The sequence below is a fragment of the Lissotriton helveticus genome, chromosome 8, assembly GCF_964261635.1.
Source record: "Lissotriton helveticus chromosome 8, aLisHel1.1, whole genome shotgun sequence".
Lineage (NCBI taxonomy): Eukaryota > Metazoa > Chordata > Amphibia > Caudata > Salamandridae > Lissotriton > Lissotriton helveticus.
The window spans coordinates 184,292,908-184,318,755 of record NC_136069.1 but is presented as its reverse complement, the minus strand read 5'-3'; the positions used below and the strand labels follow the sequence as shown (position 1 = coordinate 184,318,755).

Below are 25,848 nucleotides of genomic sequence, written 5' to 3'. Positions count from 1 at the left end.
TTCGGTCGCTCTTTGTGGAGCTCCATACATTTGCGCTGGCCTCGGGCTTCAAAGTCAATGTAGGGAAGTCGGAGGCCCTTAACATATCCTTACCGCCGGATGTACTGACGGAAGCCAAGGCTGAATTTGACTTACAATGGTCGGACTCTCCCATTTCGTACCTGGGGGTCCTGTTGGCGCCGACTGTGCGAGATACGGCAAACGCCAACTACGCGAGGCTCAGCTCGCGTCTTAACGAGGAACTTAGGAGATGGAAACACCTCACACTCTCCTGGCTGGGCCGCTCACTAAAATGACCCTGTTGCCGCAGATTCTCTGTCTTCCAGACCCTTCCCCTCCGCCCACCAGTAGGTTGGCTCCAAAAGACGCAGTCAGACTTAGCTCGCTATATTTGGAATGGCCGCCGCCCACGCTTTAAGCATCTGATCGCTACACTTCCCCTTGCACATGGCGGAGTAGGAATACCCGACCTCACTTTATATTTTCAGGCTGCCCAGTTATGCACGCTTGTGGAATGGCACCAACTGGAATCCAGCAAACACTGGCTCTTCCAGGACCGGGCGTTGGCAGGCCGACCGCTCCAGGGTGTCCCGTTCTTACCACGCCGCCACAGGCCACCCAACCTCTATGCGTCGCAGATCACGAGCACGGTCCTGAACACATGGGACAATGCGGCGGTGCGGCGGGGTCTCACCTCATTCCCCTCCCCAATGACACCGATCTTCGGCAATCCAGATTTTACCCCTGGTCTCGACCTGCAGGCGTTTGAGATTTGGAGGAAAATACCTTGCAGAGCGGTGGGACACATGTTTGACCTCAACGGCATCCTTCCCTTTCAGAAGGTGAAGGAGGACTACGGCGTACCGGAGACTGACCGCCTGCCCTACCTGCTGGTCCGTCACTGGGTCCTACACCCGTCCATTACACCTGGAGCGCAGCGACTCCTCACGCCGTACGAAAAATGGCTGCTGACACGCACTTCCGATAAAAAGCTGCTTTCTGACCTGAACCAACATCTACTTCTCACCAACATCCATTCATACAATGCTGGGAGGGCCCGATGGGAGAGAGATCTGGGGAGAGAGCTCACACGAAAGGAGTGGGAGGGCATATACCACAGAGCCAGACACTCAGCCTACCACATGGGCCTAACCGAAACATTGACCAAAGTAGCCACCTATTGGTATCACACGCCCGAACGCCTGCACCGCTGGGACCCCCGAGCTAGTGACCGCTGCTGGGGTGAATGCGGGGGCCTCAATCAATCAATCAATCAGGTCATTTGTAGAGCGCACTACTCACCCGTAGGGTCTCAAGGCGCTGGGAGGGGGGGGGGGTGCCGCTACTGCTCGAACAGCCAGGTCTTGAGCTTCTTCCTGAAGGAGAGGTGGTCTTGGGTCAGGCGCAGGTCGGTCGGCAGGGAGTTCCAGGTCTTGGCAGCCAGGTAGGAGAAGGATCTTCCTCCTGTTGTCGCTCTTCGGATGCGGGGGACGGCGGCGAGGGCGTGGTTGGTTGATCTGAGGAGGCGCTTGGGCGTGTAGAAGTTGATCCGGTTGTTGAGGTAGCTTGGGCCTTGGTCGTGTAGGGCTTTGTGCGCGTGGGTGAGGAGCCGGAAGGTGATTCTCTTGTTGACCGGGAGCCAGTGCAGATCTCTCAGGTGTCCGGAGATGTGGCTGCGACGGGGGATGTCGAGGATGAGTCTCGCCGAGGCGTTCTGGATCCGCTGGAGTCTCTTCTGGAGTTTGGCGGTCGTTCCGGCGTAGAGGGCGTTGCCGTAGTCCAGTCGGCTGGTGACGAGGGCCTGGGTGACCGTCTTCCTCGTCTCGGTGGGGATCCACCGGAAGATCTTCCGTAGCATGCGCAGGATGTTGAAGCATGACGAGGAGACGGCGTTGACTTGTCTGGTCATGGAGAGGGAGGAGTCCAGGATGAAGCCCAGGTTGCGTGCGTGGTCCGTCGGTTTGGGTGCGGTGCCCAGGGCGGGGGGCCACCAGGAGTCGTCCCAGGCGGAGGGCGTGGAGCCCAGGATGAGGACCTCCGTCTTGTCTGAGTTCAGTTTCAGGCGGCTGGTCGTCATCCATTCGGCTACGTCTCTCATCCCTTCGTGCAGGTTGGCTCTGGCGGTGTCGGGGTCGTTGGTCAGGGAGAGGATCAGCTGGGTGTCGTCGGCGTAGGAGATGATGTTCAGGTTGTGTTTGCGTACGATGGCCGCGAGGGGGCTCATGTAGACGTTGAAGAGGGTGGGGCTCAGTGAGGACCCTTGAGGGACGCCGCAGATGACTTCGGTGGCCTCTGACTTGTACGGTGGTAGGCGGACTCTTTGTGTTCTTCCGTCGAGGAAGGAGGTGATCCATTCCAGTGCCTTCTCCTGGATTCCGATGTTGCTGAGGCGCTGTACTAGGGTGCGGTGGCAGACTGTGTCGAAAGCCGCGGAGAGGTCCAGGAGGATGAGGGCCGCTGTTTCTCCGTTGTCCATCAGAGTTCGAAGGTCGTCGGTGGCGGCGATGAGGGCGGTCTCGGTGCTGTGGTTCGCTCGGAAGCCGGACTGTGAGGGGTCGAGGGATCCATTCGTCTCGAGGAAGGCGGCCAGCTGTTTGTTGACGGTCTTCTCGATGACTTTGGCCGGGAACGGGAGGAGCGAGATGGGACGGTAGTTCTTGAGGTCGGTGGGGTTTGCTGTAGGTTTCTTGAGAAGAGCGCTGAGTTCGGCGTGCTTCCAGCTCTCAGGGAATGTGGCGGAGTCGAAGGAGGCGTTGATGATGTCCCGCAGGTGGGGTGCGAGGACAGCGTCGGCCTTGTTGAAGATGTGGTGAGGGCAGGGGTCAGTCGGAGATCCGGAATGGATGGAGTTCATGGTGCGGATGGTGTCTTCGGTGCTGATCGGGGTCCAGGTGCGGAGGGTGGCGGTGGGTGGCGTCGTTGCGGTTGTGGCTTGCGTTGGTTGGTTGTTGAAGCTGTTGTGTATGTCCGTGATCTTGTTGTGGAAGTAGGACGCGAGGGAGTTGCAGAGGTCTTGCGATGGGGTGATGTCGTTGTTTCCGGCGCTGGGGTTGGAGAGCTCTTTCACGATGTTGAAGAGTTCCTTGCAGTTGTGTGCGTTGTTGTCCAGCCGGTCCTTGTATGTATTTTTCTTGGTGGCGCGGATCAGTTGGTGGTGTTTCCGGGTGGCGAGCTTGAGGGTGGTCATGTTGTCCGTGGTTGGCTCCCTTCTCCAGGCTTTCTCGAGGGCTCGACAGTTCTTCTTGGAGCTCTTGAGTTCGTCGGTGAACCATGGTGTTTTTCTGCTGCAGGATCTGCTGGGTGGGGTTCTCAGAGGGGCGAGTTCGTCCGCGCAGTCGTTGATCCATTTCGTGAGGTTGTCGGCGGCCTGGCTGGGGTTCGCTGAGTTGGCGGGAGGGTGCTGGCTCAGGGAGGCGGTGAGCTGGTCGGCTGTGATCTTGTTCCAGCTTCTCCGAGCAACCTGTTGCTGGAGGTGGTGGATCGTCGATCTTCTGAAGGTGAAGTGGACGCAGCTGTGGTCCGTCCAGTGGAGTCCTGTTGCGTGGCTGAAGGTGACGTCTTTGCTGGATGTGAAGACGGCGTCGAGAGTGTGTCCGGCGAGGTGGGTGGGGGTGGTCACCAGTTGCTTGAGTCCGAGGTTGTCGAGGTTGTCGAGCAGGGTGATGGTGTTGCGGTCGTTGTTGTTCTCCAGGTGGAAGTTGAGGTCCCCCAGGAGGATGTAGTCGGCGGAGGGGAGAGCGTGCGGGCTGACGAAGTCGGCGATGTCCTCGCTGAATCGTGTGCGTGGTCCCGGCGGTCGGTAGATCAGGGTGCCTCTGAGGGTGGTCTTCGGGTTGGTGTGGATCTGGAAGTGCAGGTGTTCGGCGGTGGTGAGGGTGTCATCGGTGTTGGTAGTGATGCGGCACGGCACACTAGAACACCTATTATGGAGCTGTGACCGCTTACAACCTTACTGGACCTCAATTTTAGATTTAATAGACATGCACCTAGACACACAACTTCCCCGATTCCCCGCCTATGTGCTGCGTGGCCTCCCTAACCCCTTGATGTGCCCCCTGAAGTCCATGAGGGGGAGACTTATAGCGATTGCATTGGGGGCAGCGATACAGAACATTGTGGCGCATTGGAGGGACACTCAACCCCCTCTGCAGCTTGGATGGCTGCATAGGCTATGGATGGTACTATGTATGGAGAAATTATCGCTGGCAAAAGCAGGGAAAGGTGCAGAATTCGCGGAACTCTGGCGACCGTTCTTGACCCTACTCACAGAGGAATTCAAGGAACTGAGCTGCCCCCGCTACCTGCGATTGCTGCGACTGGCAGATACCCCACTTGCAGACCCTAAAAAACAGTCACATAAGACGAAAGCCCGGAAGTGAGACCATCTCCGTGAAACCCTTGAAGTGATGTTGGTCTTCTGTTGTTTGCTTGCTCGATGGACAAGGAGGGGGGTGGGGCGGGTGTTGTTGGGCGGAGGGTTTGTTGGGGTTGTTCTTCTTTTGTTCTATGACATAACGCAACCAACGATGGCTCCTGATCCTTTACTACGCGGCCGGGCCAGCTGGGTTGTAGGCGGCTTGCTGTGTATAAACGCAACTGTGAGGAGCTTGTTACAGAACTGCCTACATGCCTGTATTAATTTACAACAAGGGGTGGTGATGGACAGAGTCTCTGAATTAAGCAGAGTACTCTCACCCAGTCAAGAGATCAGGGCTAGATCCAACACCGTTTTTTAGCTCATTGCACCATCCCAGTTTCAGAACCTGGCTGTATGCAAATTAGTCTGTCCCTGGCCCAGTGCATCATGGGAACAGGGCAGACCAGACTACAAAAGCCAATTCTTACACTGGGAAGGAAACAAGCTTCCGGGGACCGGTTTCTGCCATTTCAGGCGTCTTCGGCCCGGCTTGCTTGAATCCTGATGGTGCAATGAGCAAGGGACTCACATCTGAGTATACCCTTCCACGCTTAGGGTGGACAAAATAATTTACAACAAGGGGTGGTGATGGACAGAGTCTCTGAATTAAGCAGAGTACTCTCACCCAGTCAAGAGATCAGGGCTAGATCCAACACCGTTTTTTAGCTCATTGCACCATCCCAGTTTCAGAACCTGGCTGTATGCAAATTAGTCTGTCCCTGGCCCAGTGCATCATGGGAACAGGGCAGACCAGACTACAAAAGCCAATTCTTACACTGGGAAGGAAACAAGCTTCCGGGGACCGGTTTCTGCCATTTCAGGCGTCTTCGGCCCGGCTTGCTTGAATCCTGATGGTGCAATGAGCAAGGGACTCACATCTGAGTATACCCTTCCACGCTTAGGGTGGACAAAATAATTTACAACAAGGGGTGGTGATGGACAGAGTCTCTGAATTAAGCAGAGTACTCTCACCCAGTCAAGAGATCAGGGCTAGATCCAACACCGTTTTTTAGCTCATTGCACCATCCCAGTTTCAGAACCTGGCTGTATGCAAATTAGTCTGTCCCTGGCCCAGTGCATCATGGGAACAGGGCAGACCAGACTACAAAAGCCAATTCTTACACTGGGAAGGAAACAAGCTTCCGGGGACCGGTTTCTGCCATTTCAGGCGTCTTCGGCCCGGCTTGCTTGAATCCTGATGGTGCAATGAGCAAGGGACTCACATCTGAGTATACCCTTCCACGCTTAGGGTGGACAAAATAATTTACAACATGCCTGTATTATCATTGATGGGCCCGTGCCACTTCGAATGCGAGCCGCTGTATCGCCTGTGATGTCTTTTTTCTGAATAAAAAGATTTAATACTAAGAAACAATGGATTACCTTGAACCCACCTTTATTCCCTCCAAAAACGTCAGAGGTCTAATATCTCACTTTTATTCCAATTGGTCAAAGGTGACAGAGGACCGTTGGGTTTTTAAACGTCAGGCCCAAGCGCACACTCTAGAATTTGTCAAATTTCCCTCTTTCTACGCCTCCAAAGGGACCTCCACCTTCTCATCTACGGGAGTCGTTGGCACAAGTGTCTATATGGATACAAACAGGGACCGTCGGAGTGGTTCCGAATTCCAACATCGTTAGGGTTTACTCTCAGTTCCTCATCAACAAGCAAATGAGGAAAGTAGCACATGATTTTAGATCTTTGCGCAAACTTTACAAATGTTGTCCCTCAAGGAAGTCCTAAAGTTCTTAGGCCGAAACGACTTTATAACTACTCTCAACCTCCGGGATGTCTATTTTCATGTGCCAATCCTTCCTAAGCACAGGAAGTGGCTACGCTTTACAATAGGTACAAAACATTTTCAATTAAAGTCCTACCTTTTGGACTTAGGTCCGCTTCACGTGTCTTTACATAGATCCTGGCACCAGTGTCAGCCTATCTACGTCTGCAAGGCATACAAATTTATCATTACTGAGATAACTGTATAATAAGGGCTCGCTCTTATTTACAAGCAGTCCAACACACCCAGACTTGTCAGTCGCTGTTTCAAAACCTGGTTTTCAATAAATCATGACAAGTCCCAACTGGTACTAGCTCCGATAACGTTTCTCGGAGCATCAATCAATACGAACCAAGCAAAGGTGTTTGTCTCACATGAACGATGGGCCTGCAGCTCCCCCTTGGTGGTTCTTCTACGTACAAAAAACAAAAACAAAAAAAAAGGTCCGTTTCAGTAAGATCCTCAAAGTCATTCCTGGCCACGGCCTCCACCTGCATCGCGTTGGTTCCCAACTACAGATTACACATGAGAAAATTGCTAGAGGAGCTAGACAAGCAGTGGTTGCAGGTCTCCAGTTCATTCGAAGATCTCATTCAAATCAATCCTCGGATGCAAGAGGCCTTTTTGTTTGGTGGGTCCAAGAAAGAAATTTATAGAAGGTGTGTGCGTTTCCTTCAAGAAGCGCAAAATTATACAATCACCACAGACGCATCCCTCAAGGGTTGGGGAGCATATCTTCAAGGGCTGAAGGTCGGCGGGAAATGGAACCCTCAACAGAAGGCTTGGCACATCAATCTGCTAGAGCAAGGTGCCATCTTCTTAGCCCTCAAATCCTTTTGTGCAATCATTCTAGGGGCCACAGTATTGGTTCGCACAGGCAATACGTCAAGTATGCATTACTTAAACAGGGAAGAACGAGGTAATTTCCTCTATCTCAGAAAGCCCAAGAGATATGGGCTTGGGCGATATGACACAGGATCAAATTCTTGGCTGTTCATGTGCCGTGAGTTGCAAATGTGCTGGTGGACACCCTCAGCAGGTCAACAGGTGTCCAACCACGAATAGGGACTGCATCAGCCAACGGCGGATCGAAATCCCGATCTAGACCTCTTTGCGACAAAAAAGAACAGCAAATGCCTGTTTCTTTGCACACTGGCATCCCCACAGAGACACGCTGGGGAAGACGTTTTTGATGAACTGGTCTCCGATATATGCTTACGCCTTTCCTCCGATACCGTTGGTTCCGAGAGTTCTCCGGAAGATGAAGAAAGAGCCGTGTCATTTGATTCTCATCGCCCCCAGGTGGCCTCGCCAATACTGGTTCACCGAACTTCTTCTCCTCTCCGAGTGCGATCCAATACAGTTTCGACCAATACCGAATCTCCTCTCCATTCCGAATGGTCAAATTTGCCATCCGGATCCGGCTTCTCTAAAATTAGAAGCTTGGCGCCTAAGCACCTTGAATTAGCTCATCTGACTATCTCGGCGGATTGTAAGGAGGTACTGGCTTACGCGAGAGCACCTACTAAAATAAGACATACAGACTTTCATGGAAAAGAATCTGCATTTGATGTTAATCTGCTGGGGTTCACCCATTTCATGCAACGCCGGACCAGATATTACCTTTTTCCTTGCACTTGGCAAGATCAGGCTTATCTCATGCAACGTTTAAGGTCTTTTTGGCAGCCATTTCAAGGTAACGTCAGGATGGGTCCACCTCTCTTTATTCTTCAAGAATACAACAGTTCTTTAAGGGACTATTCAGAATGTTTCCTCCTGTACGTCGTCCGCCTCCATCATGGCATTTTAATGTAGTATTAGCGCAGCTCATGCACCACCCATTTGAGCCAATTTTCAGGGTGTATTTCAAATTCCTACATGGAATGTTTCTTTTTTGCTAGCATTAACTTCATAGAAGAGTCAGTGATGTTCAAGCTTTCACCGTCAATTCACCTTTCTTACAATTCACGTCCAATTCTGTGGTGCTAAGTACAAACCCAAGGTTTATGCCTAAGGTGCCTTCGGATTTTAACCTGAATGAACCAGTCATCTTAAAGACGTTTTTTCCTAATCCGCAATCCCCTGCGGAGAGGGCATTACTTACCCTTGACATCAGAAGATGTTTAAAATTCTATTTGCATAGGACCTCTGTCATTCTCAAATCCGATCAACTGTTTATTGCCTACGGACAGATACGGCAAGGACAAGCAGTGTCTAAACAAACCATAGCTAGATGGATTTCTGCAGCTGCTGACTTTTGCCATCTTCATAGCTTATGGACGTTTCCACAAAGGGCGTCCAGTTCCCAAACCTACAATTGCTCGTTGGGTTTCCTCGGCCATCGCTTTCTGCCATCAACAGGCAGGCGAGCCTCTACAGGCTTCAGTGAGGGCCCTTTCTACCTGGGCGATGTCGTCTTCAACTGCCCTGTTTGCCGGTGTGCCGCTGCATCAGATCTGCAGAGCAGCCACGTGGTCAAGCAGGCACACGTTTACGAAACACTACTGCCTGGGTGCCATCAACAAAGCAGACACTGCAGTGGGACAGGCTGTGCTTCGCAATCTTTTTCAATAAGTTGAGCCTTTGTCTTCCCTCCTCCATTATGGTTTACCTTATTACTGTATGTCTTGCATGACTATATCATATTTGGCCTTATAAGTCTATGCATGTGTATCATGACTCTGAAGTTTTCTTCGCATATTACTGCTTTGTATTCTATATTCAAGCATGTGAATCTATGAAAGACACCCTGTAAACAGGTGGTTCTCCAGTGTTGGTGTCTTTCATAGATTCACATGCGACCCACCCTCCTCCCCTCAGAGGCTCTCTTCTCCTCATAGACTGTGGTCCCTCTTGTGCTACGAAAATCTGAGGTGCTGAGTGTGAGAAGTTGGCCTGATATATGATGCTTACTAGTTCTAGTGATAACCTTGTATCAGTCCAAACAACCCTTATGGTGATTGGTTGTAAGTCAACCTTATAGACCAGCTATCCTAATGGTAGCATGGACAAAGCAGTCTTAGGCTAAATTCTTTTGGCATGTGAAGCCAGCTGTTTTACCACATATAACCCCTTGAATACCAGATGAAAGGACACCACACAGGTTGTTATGAAAATAAACAATATATTTATTAATAGCAAACACCTCTGAACTCTTTATGAGATCAGAGGGCTAAGCACATGACAATCTCTTAGGAAAAATACGATAAGTTGCACAAAATTACAATGGTGCCCACGACAAACCATATACTAAGTAAATGGTATAAGGAAAGCAATAGAAGGAATGGAGCTGTCCAGAGGCTGGAGGTTCGCTGGGACTACACTATCCTAACCTCAGGTAAGTAATAGGAGGCCCACGGGACGCGTATGCAGAGTGTGAACTCACACACGAGATGTGTAACAACGTCTATGGACAGTACAGTTCAAGAAAAAGGTGAGTACGGACAATCCTGACTGGTTAGGACTAAAACGACTGTGAATCTGGACACTAGGAGAGTCAAGCTACCCTTGAGCACCGAACTGCTCTTGTTACCTCACCCACGGGCTGCGGGTGCATAGGTGCGAAGTCGTGTCGGGTTTCTGCGTTGAAATCTATGGAGCCTGGAGGAAAAGATGCTGCAGGCGACCAGGAGGAAGATGTCCGGTGCGATCCATGGGTGGATCGAGGAAGAAGAGGACCTGAAAGCAGAGGGGACAGTGTTCAAAGTCACTAGCCAGTGACCGGTGTGGAACCAGGAGGGAACCAGATGCTGTCGTCGCGATCAGGTGAAGAGTGGACGCTTGTCTCTGCAGCCACGTGGACCAGGAGGTGTCTTCGACGACCAGTATGGAGGCACGAGCTGTCCCACGCAGGCTCTCGCTGTCGGCGGTGTCGGATCCGGATTTGGAGTCAACAGGCCTTGGCAAAGGCAACCCACGCGGTGAGTGGAAACGGCGTCTGGAGTGGACCAGGAGGGTCCGGGGTGCCCCTCTTTTGGAAGGGAGCAAGGGCCAGTCTGGAGCAACCAGACCAGCAGTGAAGATTTCAAAGTTCGTCGTCTAGGAGGGCACTAGCCAGCCGGCAAGTGACCAGACAATGCGTCGAGCAGCAAACAGGCAGAAGGGCCCCACGCAGATCTCGTGGATGCTGGAGGGCTGATCTTCGGTGCAGAAGCTGCTCGGGGCTGGGGCTTCTCAATCCCCAAAGCACTTGGTCGAGTTTATCTCGGGAGTCGTGCTGGAAGCGAAGTGCAGTTTCTTTCAAGATGGCCGGTCCCACGTGTCTCGTAGCACCCACGGATCTCAGCTGTGCTGCAGATGTGAGTTGAGGTCGGAGAGGTCTGGGAATCCGGGTCTCGTCGAGCTCTGAAGTCTGGATCCTCGAGGGAAGACGACAAAGTGAAGCCGCTGGACGCTTGATGGCGCCTGCAGTTGCAGGGTGGACACTCCTTGCCCACAAGGGAGATTCTTCAGTCTTCTGTGGAGCAGAACGTCGAAGGCCAGAGTTTCTTCTTGTTGAATAGTTCAGGATAATCTAATTTGGAATGGGACCAGCTCCTACCTTTATTCTCCTAAAGGGGGCTGCACTAGTGACTAGGTCCCTCCCATGGGTGGGACCAGGAAGGGGGGTGGCTACACCCCCTATCCTTTGTCCGGTTTCGCGCCAGAGCTGGGGCAGGGGTGCCCCAGCAACTGGTTTGAACCGGTGTATGCACAGGACACCTTGTGTGCCCCAGGCATGTCTCATTCCTTTCAGGCCTGTCCTACCTAATACACAAAATCCTGTCTGGGGTGGTGCTAGCACCTCCCAAGGCAGGAAACCCTTTGTCCAAGCCTCTCTCGCTGGAAGGACTCCCAGCAGCAGGAGGTCAGACTTGTGTCTGTGGTGGCAGCATCCATTTTGTGATGCCAAGGCTCGAGATAACTTTAACCGGGTTCACAGTTACACACATGTCGTGTCCCTCTAGGAGGGTGGAATGCTACCCCCGTCAACCAGAATTGGCGAGGGGGTAGTATTCCAATTCGTATGACACCTTACTCGACATGTTTTGATAATGCTATACCAAAGTTAGCATTAAACCGCGAGGATTATAATGCATTTAAGAGTATATGGTATAGCGTTATCATGGAACAGCTATTAGGACTTGGTTCCGCAAGCTACAGACGGGCTCAGCTCATGCCAGAGCACCATCTCACATAATTCCAAGCACTCTGCCTTCAGGATTGATAAGGCCTGCCATAGGAGTGACTGATAGGAGTATATGTGTCCATTCTAGGGTTAGATATAGGTATACTATATCTATAGCAAAGGGTGATTACACCACCTTGCCCCAGCTGTCTTACCAGCCAGTTGTGTCTATTTAGATGGCCAGCCAGGGGTGGCATAATACATGCTTCAGCCCTTGGTAGGCCCTGGGTACACCTATGCCCTGGGTACCTAAGGTACACTGTACAGGGACTGATAAGGTGGCCCAGTACCAATTGGTAAATACACCTAAAGTACATGGATGTCAATTTAGAGAGAGAACAGCTAGGCTGTGGGTCTGATAAGCAGGCCCACAGCCAGGGAAAGTCGTAAACCAGTGAAGCAAAAAGCAAAAATCTGGGGTGACCATAGGATTGCAGACCCTACTCTCCTACACTGAGCTCTAAGGAGAAGGTTCTGGAGGGCTGCTGGCACCTGATTGGCTACAGTTTGGACCAACATAATAACAGGAATAGGCTACAAGTGTTTTTTCTCTATTCATGTATTCCTATGAGGAATTATGTCTAGGCATGTACTGCCTGTTTCTAATGTGTATTTCATCTGTTATGTTTTACATATACATATTATTAGTATGTTATTGCTATTTTATTTACCGTGGGACTCCCACTCCGACGACTGGGAATATTCAAGCATGTGAATCTATGAAAGACACCAACACTGGAGAACCACCTGTTTAGAGGTAAGTAACAATTGTTCATAGCTGGGTCTAAACTGGGGTGGTGTGGTGAGCAAAAGAATGATGGATTTAACCCAGAACCTTGTGACTGGGGGTGAATGTCTGCATTGTCCAGCATTCCGCCCATCAATTGTTTCTCTTGCAACTGTAAGTTTTTAAGCCTGTGAAAATTAATGAAGTGCAATCCATGTTATCGTCCATTTTAAGATTACTGGTGTCATGAGCATGCAGCCGACTAGATGGTGAATTAATAATTTAAAACTGCCTGTTGATGAAATTAAAACCTTTCCTCCCTAAAATTGGCTAAAGAAAAACAGTCCAAGTCTTAATCTTGACATACTTAGGCGGACCTTATTCCCTGACCTCCCAGATGCCCCACTAGTCCCACTGAAAGGAATCGTCCGCACTGCAGCTCGTCTTAAAAGCTTGAAGTCTTTTGACCACACCGCACTCACCCACTTTGTCTTCCCCTCTAAGCTCAGATCATCTTCAAGATTCAACTGTATCACTTAGAAGATTACAAGAAATGGTGCTGCTGCTTGCCTAGCTGAGAAAATACTAGAATCTAAAAACTGCAAAACAGAGCAAAGTGAAAGGCAGGTCGTTCCCATATAAGCAATCAAGATCTGTATCAACATTCCTGTCACCATCAGAACTCACCATGCCCTCAGCGCGTTAGAAGGATATAAAAACTGTCCTCATCAAAGAAGACTGCACATTCAAAATATGCTGCTTCTCTGTAAATTAACCTGAATGGTATCCCTGAGCTTCTGCCCAATTTCAGGGCTCCATACAATCCAGCTGAATTTGCACTACACAAATACATTCATCCTTTACCGAGTGGCACTACTAGGTCCTAGGCGTTTAGGTCTCTTTCCCACAACAGTTATCTCAAACAGATGGAAAACAACATTTTATACTTTCCTAATTACATCCTTTTAAGATGCGGTTCTGATGACAGCACTGCTCGGTTTACAAAATCATCCCATTCAGGAGGAATGAAGAAATCCACACAAAAAAAAGAATCTGCCAGCCATGGATTTTTATCTGAATTTCAGCCTGTTTTCAGGAAGCATATTTTTTAATATTTGAGTGCCTTGTTTCTGTACACTAAATTCTATTTATTGTGTGGTGATTTCTTTCATTAGCATTTTGTAACACACTTGGAAGTTTTACATAGTCCACAATATTAAAATGTATTGTATTTATAAGTAAATACTCTGAAGCGTAAACTCTCAAACGAATAAAGTAGTTCTGCTTGTACTCATTAGATTTTTATTCTTCCCTGCAGATCAACAACATATAGAAAGAGTTGCTAAGGAGTTCCCCAGCTTGAAAGATGAACTTGAAAATACAGACTGTACTCTTTGTGTTAAGGTATAACAGCTTCTTATATAATACTTCTCTTTAACCTGCAGTGGGGTGAGTGTCACTGCTAAATATGCCGAAATTGGGATCATTTAGGGTATTACCTTCAAATCATTTAATTTTATACTCTGGAACAAGAATCTAAAAAGCCACATGAGGCAGTTCGGCTCCCAGAGTTGCGGTATATAAGAAGTTTCCCTGTCTCATCTACTTTGGAATGTACTTCTTTGCAAGCAGACCTGAAAAATGTTTTTAAAAATGTCACTTATAAAGTTTGAACCGCTCTTATTTAAGTATCTGTCGAGCAGGATGAAGGGATTAGCTTCTTAAGCTGTTGCAGGATTTTTGTTGCTGTTGTTGCTGTCTTCCTTCGTTAAAGAGGCGGGCTTTTATGGCTGTGAAAAAGGAAATTGTCTCTGCTGTGCATTTTATTCACATCTGACACAAAGCCATATTTTGCAGTTAAGGAACAAAGAATTTCACTCTTGGACCTTCTGTAGTTGAATTCATCCAAGCTCACAGAGATCCTATCTCCTGTTAATCAGAAAGGGAACTGTACCAAGAGAGACCCTAAAACCGCTGATTAAGTCGGTGATGTTAGAGGCAAGAAATGGGATCCCTGAGATAAGCTTTGAAGTGCGCTGTAGGAGGTGAAGTTTTGTGAAGCAAGAGAAACAATTGGTATCTTCATGAACTTCAATGATGATCTAGTCTCTGGGGGAGATTGTCATGTCTCCCAAATATATTGAATGAGTTTGGATGATGGCATGTTGTTGTCTCTCAGTATCAAAAAGAAACGGAGCTCCCTGCCCAAACGGATTTCCCATGGCAGTCTTCAAGCAAAACTTAGCTTGTTGGTCTACACGGCTTCAAATTTTAATACTGGGATATTCTCTAAAAACCTACTCCCTGAAAACTGGCGAGGCTGTGTACTTACAAAAAATAAAAAAAATAAAAAGTATTGACATTTTCAAGAAAAGGTCAGTTTACAACAAAACAGGCCAGCATAATATCGAATCTGTACAGGAGTTGAAATAGTCACAGTCTACATAATACAACTGCATCAATTCACGCCCCAGCTGCCCACCTCCAATAATAGAAACGCATATCCAACACAGATCCAAATACGTGTAAGAATCAGCATGGAAAAGGCCCAACAAATTAGAGGCACATGGCATAATATCGCATAGAGGGCTGAGGACATCACCGACACAATCCAAGTACACCCAATTATCCAGAATGGAGAAGGAAAAGGAGATTCAACTGCAGGTGGAAGTCCATACCCTATCATAACAATGCCTCAGTCTGAGTACCGCTCGTCCGCTCTCCCCCAGTATCCTCCTGTTGTCTCGGAGCCCAGGTCAGGAACGGCTCCCAGATGTCTCGAGGACTAGAAGTAGAGGGCATAAGTATCCAACATGTACTTAGCTGTGTGTGACTATATGTAACTGTAACATCAGTGATCCATCCCTTAACGGAGGGCACCGTTCTCCTGCCCCAGTGGACTGCAACCTGCCTATTAGCGAACAGCAAAAGAAGCGCATGCAGTTTACGCAGCTTGGGCGGTGTATCCTTTAAATATCCTAATAGGCCGAGGGTGAGGGACGGGACATCTGACGTGCCAAGAATTTGATTCACTGAGGTAAAAATGAGGGACCAGAAGTCAGCAATCTTGGGGCAGTCCCAGGCTACATGCAAAAACGAGGTGGGAGAGTATCTACAGCGCCAGCCGCTGTCATCCTCCCTGAGGCCCATGCGATATAGACTCACAGGAGTTCTATAAAATCTATGCAAATATTTGAAGTGAATTAAGTGAAGCTTATACTTATAGTTGGGGGAGAGCTCCGTAAGCTGTCTACAGCAGAAATCGAACTGAGCTTCAGTCAACGGAGTAGGGACTTTGCTGTTCCAATTCTGCAGGGATTTAGGTGTCACTAACGGGACAGTTTTTGCATGTGTGTGTACAGCCGTGTAATGAGTTTACGAGGAGATGGGGACTTCAACAATCTTTCCAGTGCAGGCAAGGGCGGGGTGCCAGTGAGAAACCCTCCCAGAGGGCGCGGCAAGCTGCACGCAACTTATGATAAACGAATAACTCAGCAAACGACACTGAGTGTCCCTCTTCTACCTCCGGGGTTGGGACCGGAACGTACCATCCGGATATAGGTCGGCGAAGGTGTGGAGTTGCATCTTTCGTTCCAGTGTCTTGCTGACACCATCGTGGATGCAAGGCAGCATTGGATTCTGTGCTAGGGAACTGGAAGGAGCATATAACACCGGGATGTCCGCTCTCTTACGCAGCTCGTCCCATGCCCAACGTAGCATCCCAGAGGTGTCAATGTCTCCGCGAGGGCAACATGACCTTTGGTAAATCGCCACCTTGAGCAGGACAGGAGCCATGCCGGCAGTTTCAACTGCCACGTGGGGCTGGAAGGGCTCCGGATGGACCCAGTAGTGCAAGATTTGATCCTGGGCGCATAAAGCATAAAGATGCATGTCCGGGGCTCCCAGACCAACCTGCCTCAACGGGAGTGCCAACAAATCCCAAGATGTTCTAGCCTGTCTACCCACCTACACCAGGGAGATCAGCTGCGACTTCAAGGTATTAAAAAAGTGCTGTGTGAGAGAGAACGATTTATTAACAAATAGGTATAAAAACTCCGGAATTACAACCATTTTAGCCAATTCGATCTTCCCAGCCAGAGACCATGGCAACCCAGACCACATTTTAACCTTCTCCTCCAACCACCTAACCGCCCTCCCGTAATTCAGATTCCACACCTCCTGGGTATCCCGACTTATCCACACCCCCAAGTATTTAATCGCCTCTGCCTCCCATCTCAGAGGGTATTCAGATGTCACAGGAGGTGTGCCTCCGTCAGTGGAAACATCACCGACTTGGCCCAGTTGATGAAGATGCCTGACAAACCTCCAAACCGAATAAATTCCCTCAAAATGGGGTCCAAGTTCTCCTCTGGGTTGGCAACGTAAAGTGTCACATCGTCTGCATAGAGGGAAATTAGGAGGCTCCGGGAGCTGAACCTAATGCCTCGAGCTGTGTGGTGTTGCCAGATGCGGGAAGCCAGGGGCTCCATCGCAATAACGAAGAGCAGAGGAGAGAGGGGGCACCCCTGCCTGGTGCCACGCGCAATAGAAAAGAGGGTGGTAAGCAAGCCATTTACTCTAATTCGAGCGCTGGGTAGGGTGTATAACAGATGAATGCCGTTAATGAGGATCGGGCTAAATCCCATGCGACCCAAAATTACAAACAGATATGGCCATTCGAGCGTATCGAACGCCTTGGCGGCGTCTAAGAATACAGCCGCGGCTCGTATGTCTGGGTGTAAATAATGCAGCACTGAGAATATAGGCCGCAAATTGTGAGAAGTGGAACTCCCGGGAATGAATCCCGACTGGTCAGGGAGTGCAATAATGGGAAGCATGGGCTGCAATCTGTTTCCAATCAGCTTAGCTAGGATTTTAACATCCACATTTATCATTGATTGTAGCCGGTATGAATCTAACTCCATTTCCGGCTTCCCAGGTTTTAAAAGAGTAATAATGATTGCTTCCTTCTTGGACTGTGGTAACACTCCAATCTCCAGAGCCTCCTCATACACTGCCAACAGACGAGGTGCCAGCTCCTCCACATAGGTTTTATAAAAGGACGTGGTCAGGCCGTCAGGCCCAGAGGCCTTTATCTAGTAGTAAACTTTTTATAACCTGGGCCACATCTGCCGCAGTGAAAGGGAGATCCATATATTCTCTGAGTCCGATTGAACCAGACCAGCGCCAAAGAGTCCAGGAATGCCTGCAGCCCCTCAGGACATGTCTCATTGGTACTAGTATACAAGTGAGAGTAGAATGTGGAGAACTCATCTAGAATTTCAGCCTGACCCCTGATAATGGCACCCTGGGAGGTGTGTTATTCGTGAATGAAGGCAGTCGACCGAGAAGGTCGCATCATACCAGCTGCGGTGCGACCTGGTGTATCACCTTCCCCATACCGCCGTGCCTCTGCGTATTGTCCCAAGAACTTAACCTCAGGCTTAGACTCCTCAGCAAAGTCCAGTAGTTTGGATTTAAGTAGCGCTGCGGCCTGGGGCTCGTTTGTGGAATAATATTGCTCCTCAAGTTCTGTTATCTGAGTTTCCAGTGCGGCAAGCGTACCGCGAATAGCCTTTAACACACCCGACTGCCGGGCAATACACTGACCCCTGATAACTACTTTGAATGCCTCCCAGAGTGTGGCCTCAGTATCCACCGAGCCCATATTGCGGGTGAAATAATCAGAAATATCCGACTGTATTTCCTCGCTGAAGGCGGCATCAAGTAGGGGACGCGGCGGGAGGCGCCAGGAAAAAGCACAGGGAAGCGAATCCGGGAGCGACAATTTCAATAAGCATGGGGCATGGTCTGATAGGGAGCGTGGCAAATGCAAACTGTCAGAGGTCCAAGCAGCGACATCGCGGGACACCAGCCAATAGTCCAAACAGGACCAAGCACTCTGATGATTAGAAATACAAGTGCGCTCTCTAACCAAGGGGTGTCTCCTACGCCATATGTCTATTAATTCCCCATCGGAGACGATGGCGTTTAATGCAGCACTGGCAGAGGGGTGTAGAGGGCGAGGCGCACCCTTCCTATCGAAAGTCATCATCTAAGATAGCATTAAAGTCCCCTCCCTACAGTATTGTACTGCAACCTGTTGATATAATCTTAGTCCAGATATCCTGAAAGAGGTTGGGGGAGTCCACATTTGGACCATATACCGCTGCAATAACCAAAGGGCCCGCCCGTTACCCCCCCACCCCCGCACACCCTGGATGGATGAGGATATATCTCCCTTCGGGATCACCATATATCTCACTCCCCCTCCAATCCACTCCCTTCCTAACCAGCACGGCCACACCACGGGCATAGTTGGAGTAAATAGAAGAGTACACACTCCACAACCTGTTATGTCGCAACCTCTGTGATGGTGTGACATTTACGTGTGTTTCCTGCAATAGACACACGTCTATGTTATGTCTGGATAAGTAAGCATGTCGAAGTCTTGATATCCTACTGTCATTCACCCCTCTGATGTTCTACGTAAGAAAATTTAGTGTTGTATCGTGATGTCATGCGCAATTCCCCGACGGATGAGACTGAAGCAGTGGGGGCTCGACAGCGTCCAAATATAGACTATACATTCCAACCCACAAGATGCAATCATACTGGCAACAAACAATAAAACCTTCCCTACCCTCCACCCACCTCCCACTCCAACCCCCCAATCAGGTTGTAGAAAACCCACCCTTATCAAACTGAGACACAAACAACCACACAGTGGTGCAGGGAACCTTCCCATGGGGGCTCAGCGGCACCGGCAAACCTCCCCGTTCGCACAGGGTGGCCGGGAGTACTGCGTAGATCTGTGGTTCCCAAACTGTGCACCGTGGCACTCCCGTGCGCTGTTATGACATGCCAGGAGCGCCGCGCTCCCGTTGTGTGAAAGGGAGGTTTCTGTCAGCTGTAGTGCAAATTACGTGCCCCCTGCATCTGGGAACATAGTTTGGCCCAAGAGTACTGGCGCGATACGTGCGCACGTATACGCGTTGGACGTACGTGCTGTCACTGGCGTCGTCCTAGTCTCCATTTTACACGCAGCTCTGACCATTTCAGGTGCGTTGTTGCTGTCCGCCGTGCCTCGTGGGAGCCTTTCCGTCACATCTAAGGTTAGTTACATTACTAGGGCCGTTGGTGTTAAAATTGCCATGGGAGGGATTTCTGTGTGGTCTGTTTTGTGTTTGACTTTGACCGCTTTAACTTTAAGGCGCTCCGTGCAGCCCGCCTTTTTACAGTAAAATTATTAATCAAACGCCATGCCGATCTTCGGCCCAACCTCCTTTTAACACTCTTATCACCAGCATTATTGTTACTGTAAGTAAAAATAATGCTGGTGATACAGGTGTAAAACGGAGGTTGTACGAAGATCTGCATGGTGTTTGATTAATAATTTTACTGTAAAAAGGCGGGCTCCACGGAATGAGTGTTAAAGTTTAACTCGCGCTCGCTGGACATATGGGCACATTTAGTGTTGGGATTTGCATTGCTGGCAGTTGTTGCGGGGAGGATGCCACTGAGTGCTGCACTTAGCAGCTGTTCAATAAACTTCAATTGTTTCGGATCCTGTGTAAGTGTGATGTACCTTATCATAAACTACAACACTGTGGCGACAAGTTAAACTCTCCAAACCCACGTGTGCCTGAATGAAGAACTGGATTTTTCGGAGTGCACATGCACAAGTTGCTGGGGAAGTAACCGGATTTCCTTTCATTAATCTATGCTGGCATTTGCGGAAAGTGTTTAAACTTTACGTTAATTGTCCCTCTGCTTCAAAGTACGTTGGTGTTGAAATTGCCATGGCAGGCTTTTAACTACTTGACGGAGTGTATGGGGGATGCACTCCGAGGTAGTTCGGTCACTAAAGTTCCGTCCTCCGTTTAGGATTGTTTCCGACGACTAATACATTTGTCTTTTTGCCATTCAGTTTTATGTTACTTGTGAACATCCAGTCTGTTATCTGTTTTAGAAAGGAGTGCAGTTAGTTGGACGTTTTCCTATTTCTGAAGTAAGAGATATGATGATCTTGATGTCATCTGTGTAGGATACTAGTGCGACACCGAGTTCTCGCACAATCTCTGCTAAACGGAAGCACATATAGGCTGATGTGCACAGTTCAGAGTAAAATTCAGAGAGGGGTTGTTATGCAGAAGAAAGCTTAATTGAAAGGCATCTCTCTTAACTCTGAGCTTCACAGCATCTTGCATGGGCATCAGTTCACCAAAATGCCTGCAGTTACGTAAGTGACACCACACATCATTTGACCTTTACTTTGAAGCACACGCACACACACACATGCCTAAACATACACACACATTTACACACTCTCAGATAAACAAACTCACCTAAAACATGCATACAGCATACATTTAAAAGCATTAGTTCTTACCTTATCTTTCAGATGGGGTCATATTCCAGCTAATTATACTCCATTTTTTTTTAATACTAATAATGAATGATATTATTAACTATTTGTGTAGTAAACTTTTTGACAGAAAACCATGAAAATGGAGCTCCAAACCACGTCCACTAGGGTGAGCTGCTTCTGTATTTCAGGCACTGAATTTGCCACCTATTTAGGCCAGGGGTGGCAAAAGCAGTGGCAGGGGTTGCAAAGGGCAAGACAGGGCTCGCAGATGCGGCTCCTGGTGAACCCTAAATGACATCCATGGCATCGTGGTGCTTTTATTATCCTTTTACATAGTCCGGAATTTCTTGATGGTGAATGTAAATTCAACTTGAAAGACATGTCTCTCTTCTATTTCAATGCTAATAAATTATGTCCATATTCTCAATATGTTGCATCTGAGACTGTCGGTCCCTTCAAGTTGTTTCATTTCATGTTTGTGTTTGAGCCTTTGAATTCTGTTTGACAAACCAAAATCTGACAGCTCACCTCTACTTCTATCATCAAGTTTCCTGAGGAGCTTGTAATGGGTGTTGTTTTACATCTTTAACTGGGGGAAGTTGTGAGGCTTCAAAAGCCCAACTTTTAGGCCTGGGTGCAATAGGATTGCAAAAAACACAGTTGATGGACAGAATGTAGAACAATGTCAAACATTCACCCCAGTACAAGGATCTGGGCCTAAATCCATCGTTTTTTTGCACTCCACACCACCCTGGGTTAGACACTGGCTATATGCAAATCAGCTCTGACCCTGTGCCTCATGGGAACAGTCCAGTCCGAACTACCAAGCCATGTCTTTCCCAGACCGGAATCAAGCATCCAAGGACCGGTTTCTGGCTATCAGCCTTCATCAGCCTGGATAGCTTGACTCCAGTGGTGTGGAGAGCCTGGGACTCACGTCTGAGCATACCCAGCCCACTCAGGGTGAAAATTGCAAAAAACACAGTTGATGGACAGAATGTAGAACAATGTCAATAGGTGCAATAGGAGCCTGTAGCTTTTAAATACATAAATAATGAAAGGTGAGTGGCCCCTTCTTATTCAGCTCCACATGCAAACTGTCAGCAGAGCTGCCTCATACACACCCCCCTAACTCATTTTACTCAGGTAGGACCAGACGAGCTTATAGGCTCCTCAATCTCTGAAAATGACTGCACCTGAAGAAAGGTGGTGTGGATACAAAGGCTAGTATCATGACTGGTAAAAAGGAAATTTTACTGAATTTACACACTGAGAATGAAACTAATCATATATAAGAGTTCTGAAAGATGTAAACAACGTCCCATCGTCCTACATTTTGAAATTGAATATATTGGGCCCTTACTTCAAGGACATGGCTGCAGGCTGGAGAGTGTGCGTGAACACTCTGGTGGTCCAGCGCGTTAGATTTATGGCTTGCTAATTAGGGGTGACACAAGATGAAAAAGAGAAAAAAATATCTTGATTCCAGTAGTTCAGGCGTCACAGTCAGCGGTCACTCGGAGCCAGGGATCTATCCCATTACCATTCCCCCTACTCTGGGATACAGGACATTTTACCAAATGATCCTCACACATTCCAAAGATGCCTTCTTGGTCGTGAGCTAGAAGAAGAAACCTGCCACAAGCTTGCCACTTTTATCTTTTTAATTTGTTACAAATATGATTATAATACCTTCATTGCATCCCAATTACTTTAGGAAGCTGACAGGAAGTACTCCCGAGGTCGTGCTTACACCCCCCCCCCCCGCCCACCAGTAAAAAAATGGTGGGGTGCCACGGCCAACTGCCAATTAGGTCAAGGGAGCCACGGGTCAAAAGTGTTTGGTTACAGGTCTATACACTAAATCGTAGAAAACGTTGAAACACTGCAGGATCTGAACCCCATATCAACAAAGCGTACAGCACCTCCCCAATCCAGCAACATAACAGTACAGTCACTTAGTCGGAGAGGCCATACGATACCCATGTCAGTCATTATCACGGAGTTGGCCAGCCGCAGACATCTCGGCTCCCCGAGTTTCTTTACTTTTCTTCCCTCCGACACGTTTGGCAAATGCCAATGCGGACTTTGCATCAGTGAAGGGGTGAGATGTGCCATCATACGAGACCTTTAGCTTGGCTTGATATAGTAGGGAATAAGGGATCTGTGCCTGCAGAAGGAGACGCTTAGCAGGGGTAAAATCCGGGTAGAACGAAATGGTGTTGCCTTTGTGTGAGATCTGACCCCTTTCTCTAGCCAGTCGTAAGATGAGATCCCTGTCCTGATAATTCAATATCTTCGCCAGGATGGGTCAAGGCGTTGCCCCAACTGGAGGTTTCGGCCCCAAGGACCTGTGTGCCCTCTCCACCACGAAAACGGGATAAGTGGGGGTCAAAACGTTTGTGAAGTAGATCTGTAACAAAGGGCTCCATTTTGGCTATAGCAGTAGTTTCCGGGATACCATTAATGCGTAGATTGTTTCTACGTGACCTCGCCTCCAAATCATCATTCTTAGCCTGGATAACTCCTAATAGTTTGTCATTATGTAGTAGCTGTTCCTTAGTTTCCACCTGGAATTCATGGAATTCGGTGTGTCGGGCATCAAGACTGGTCTCGTGGACATTCACCTGGGTCTTGACAGAGTCTAATTGCGTAGTCAGAGTGTCTAGCTTCGAGTCTATGTTCCGCAGGCTGGAGCGCATTCCCAACATGGGAGCACGTAGGTCCTCACCTTCATCTTCCGCATGCGTGTCATGTTGGCCGTCCGCTTGCGCCTCCGGGTCCGATTCAGTATAACGCGTAGCACGCCTGTTCTCGAAGGTAAGTTTTGGTTGCTTAGCATCTTGTTTGCCCATGTTGCAGAGATAATAAAATGGTGTAGAGCATGATAAGGGTCAATCTCCATGCAACATGCCCAGCCGTCACCCTATTCCAGTAGATACGCCGTCAACCAGGCCCCCGCTTCTCTCTCACTTAAATGTCTACGAAGACACCAGTGCTTCGCACCGTAGCGCGGCCCATGCTGGCCTGTTAGTAGTTACACCAGTAGTTCGCGCTTCCGCAGGGGTCTGCTATAGGGCCGCACCTCGGATGTTATTGGCCACCAGAAAGCCACAACACAACCAACAGGGCCACACGATCAACACGGTTTAGCCATCCATATGGGTGTGAGATGAGTACAGTTCACCAAGGGCGCAGACGGGATACTGCGGACCAATAAGAGTAATAAAAACAACTGATCGTCCATCCACCACCAGGCACAGTTCGAGGATCCTCGCAGCAGTCGCGCCAGATAAGTCGTGCAAGGCCACACACTCACCAGTCTCACACCCAGGACACTTCAGTGGCTCACCACAGGGTCTCTGCAGGTCATCAGTTGCTGCTCTTTGGGTGGTCCTCCGCCGTTCTAACCAGCCGGGCTCAGAAATGGCGGGCATTTAGATCATAAGGCGCAGTGTCTCAGCGAGCATTCTGCGCCAGGTCCCACAACCCCTCTGATACAGCATCCCTTCACAGCGCCGATTCAGCAGCAGCAGCAGTCTAAATCTTAGTGTCAAAACCGATCTTCTGTCCCTTCCCACTGCAGTAGATGGCGGACGGAGCACAGCGCAATCTCAAAATTGCAGGGTGCCCCGGCCCGCTCCTCCCCCCACGCAGCTCTAGGCAGTAGCAAGGCAGGACAGCTGCAGTCAACCACTTCACAAGCTCTCTCCGTGCCTTATGGGCAGCGCGCAGATCGCAAATGACCGGGACGTTGCGGGCAGGGGAATCTCGCAGTTCCCTCAGGGCCGTGGCCTACAGCTCACTAGCAGCTGTGGGCTCGATTTTCAGGCTGCCCGCCCACAGCACGAGCCATGGTCCGGGTGAACGCGGGCAGCCGATGGCTTCATACAACACCACATAGCTCAGCCTCCGGGTAGTCGCAGGGCACAGGAATGACAGCGCCGGGTCCACGGGTGTTCCGCCACCCGTAGGTAACAATATCCGCCTCAACAGCTCTCCATATGTGAGGATTGTCAAAGGATTAATTCCCAGCCGGCAGAGCTCACTCACAGAGCGGCCATTCCGCTGCGCAGCAGACCACGTCCCCCAAGGCTCGATACTTCAACGCATTCACAAGAAGGGTCCAAGAAATTAACCACAAAATTACAGAACCATCTCCCTACTATACGGTGAGGCAAAGGCCTTTGCCAGGATATTACTAGAAGAATTAGAAGAATGGGCCGCTAACCAGATCGTTCTCCCAAAATTCCAGTCCGCCTTCAGGAAAGGTTGCGAAACATCTTTGCAATTAGCTTATTAGCAAATAAGGCACTGAAATACAACTCCTCTCTAAACGCCTGCTTTTTGGATTGTAGTGTGGTATTCGATTAAGGTGAATCGTAATACTCGGTGGGTGAAATTGCAAGCATGGGTGATCCCTGAGCACCTACTTAAGGCAATCAGATTGCTGCACAAGGACACATGGGTTCGCGTCGTTTGACACCTGCTTTGCAATCACAAAGCAAATTCTGACTAATTAGGTACTAAAGCAAGGCTATGTTCTGGTCTGGGCAACAAATGGAGGAGGGAATGCTGAATGAATCAAACATTTAACCCCAGTCAATAGATCTGGGTTAAATCCATCATTCCTTTGCTCACTAAGCTACCCCAGGGTGGACCCAGCAATATGCAAATCAGAGTTGGTCCTGCTTCTCATGGGAAAAGTCCAGCTGAACTCCCAAGCCATGTCCTCCCTGGACCTGAAACAAGCATCCTGGGACAGATTTCGGGGTATCGCTAGACTGTTCCCATCAGGAGCAGAGTCAAGCTTGGTTTGCATATGGCTGGGTCTAAACTGGAATTGCATGGTGTTAAAAAAAAACAAAAAAAAAAAAAAAACGGCTTTAAGCCCAGATCTCTATACTTGGGGTGAATGTTTGAGATTGTTTCACCGTTCGGTCCATCAGTTCTTTTTGTATATGTCCTGGCCCCAGCACTTTCCAACCTCAACATGGCTGACCTATTACCATCTCTTGCCAGCTTGAGGATTTATCCACCAAAATTAAATGATCATCTTGTGGCCCTATCACAGTATTATGATGATGCAATATTGCTTGATCAAACAGGAATAGGCCTACAAAACCCCTGGAATGGTCTTAACAGTTATTGAGAGAACAAACTAACATTAAATTTGACAGGGGAAAAAAACTGTGCATTGCAGCACCGCAAGACCAAATACACATAGATCATAATCAAACAGAGGCCTAACTATACCTTGGGGTTTGGGTTGATGAAAAACGAAAGTTTGACCATCAGTGCAGATTCTATCTGCCCGCTGCAACTTTCTGCAAAATCAACTGAGGTACATTTCTAGCCAACTAATGTGCCCGAAAGGTACATACA

The 25,848-nt window shown here is 49.0% G+C and overlaps 1 protein-coding gene across 3 annotated transcripts in view; it reads left to right on the top strand.

Annotated features, from left to right (window-relative positions):
- Positions 1-25,848, top strand: part of LOC144772494 (E3 ubiquitin-protein ligase TTC3-like) — a 1,119,388-nt gene that overhangs the window by 166,591 nt on the left and 926,949 nt on the right. For all 3 annotated transcript variants that reach the window (XM_078656860.1, XM_078656861.1, XM_078656859.1), the window contains exon 8: positions 13,411-13,496. In XM_078656860.1, coding sequence (XP_078512986.1) covers positions 13,411-13,496 — 86 coding nt within the window. The remainder of the gene's footprint in view (positions 1-13,410; positions 13,497-25,848) is intronic.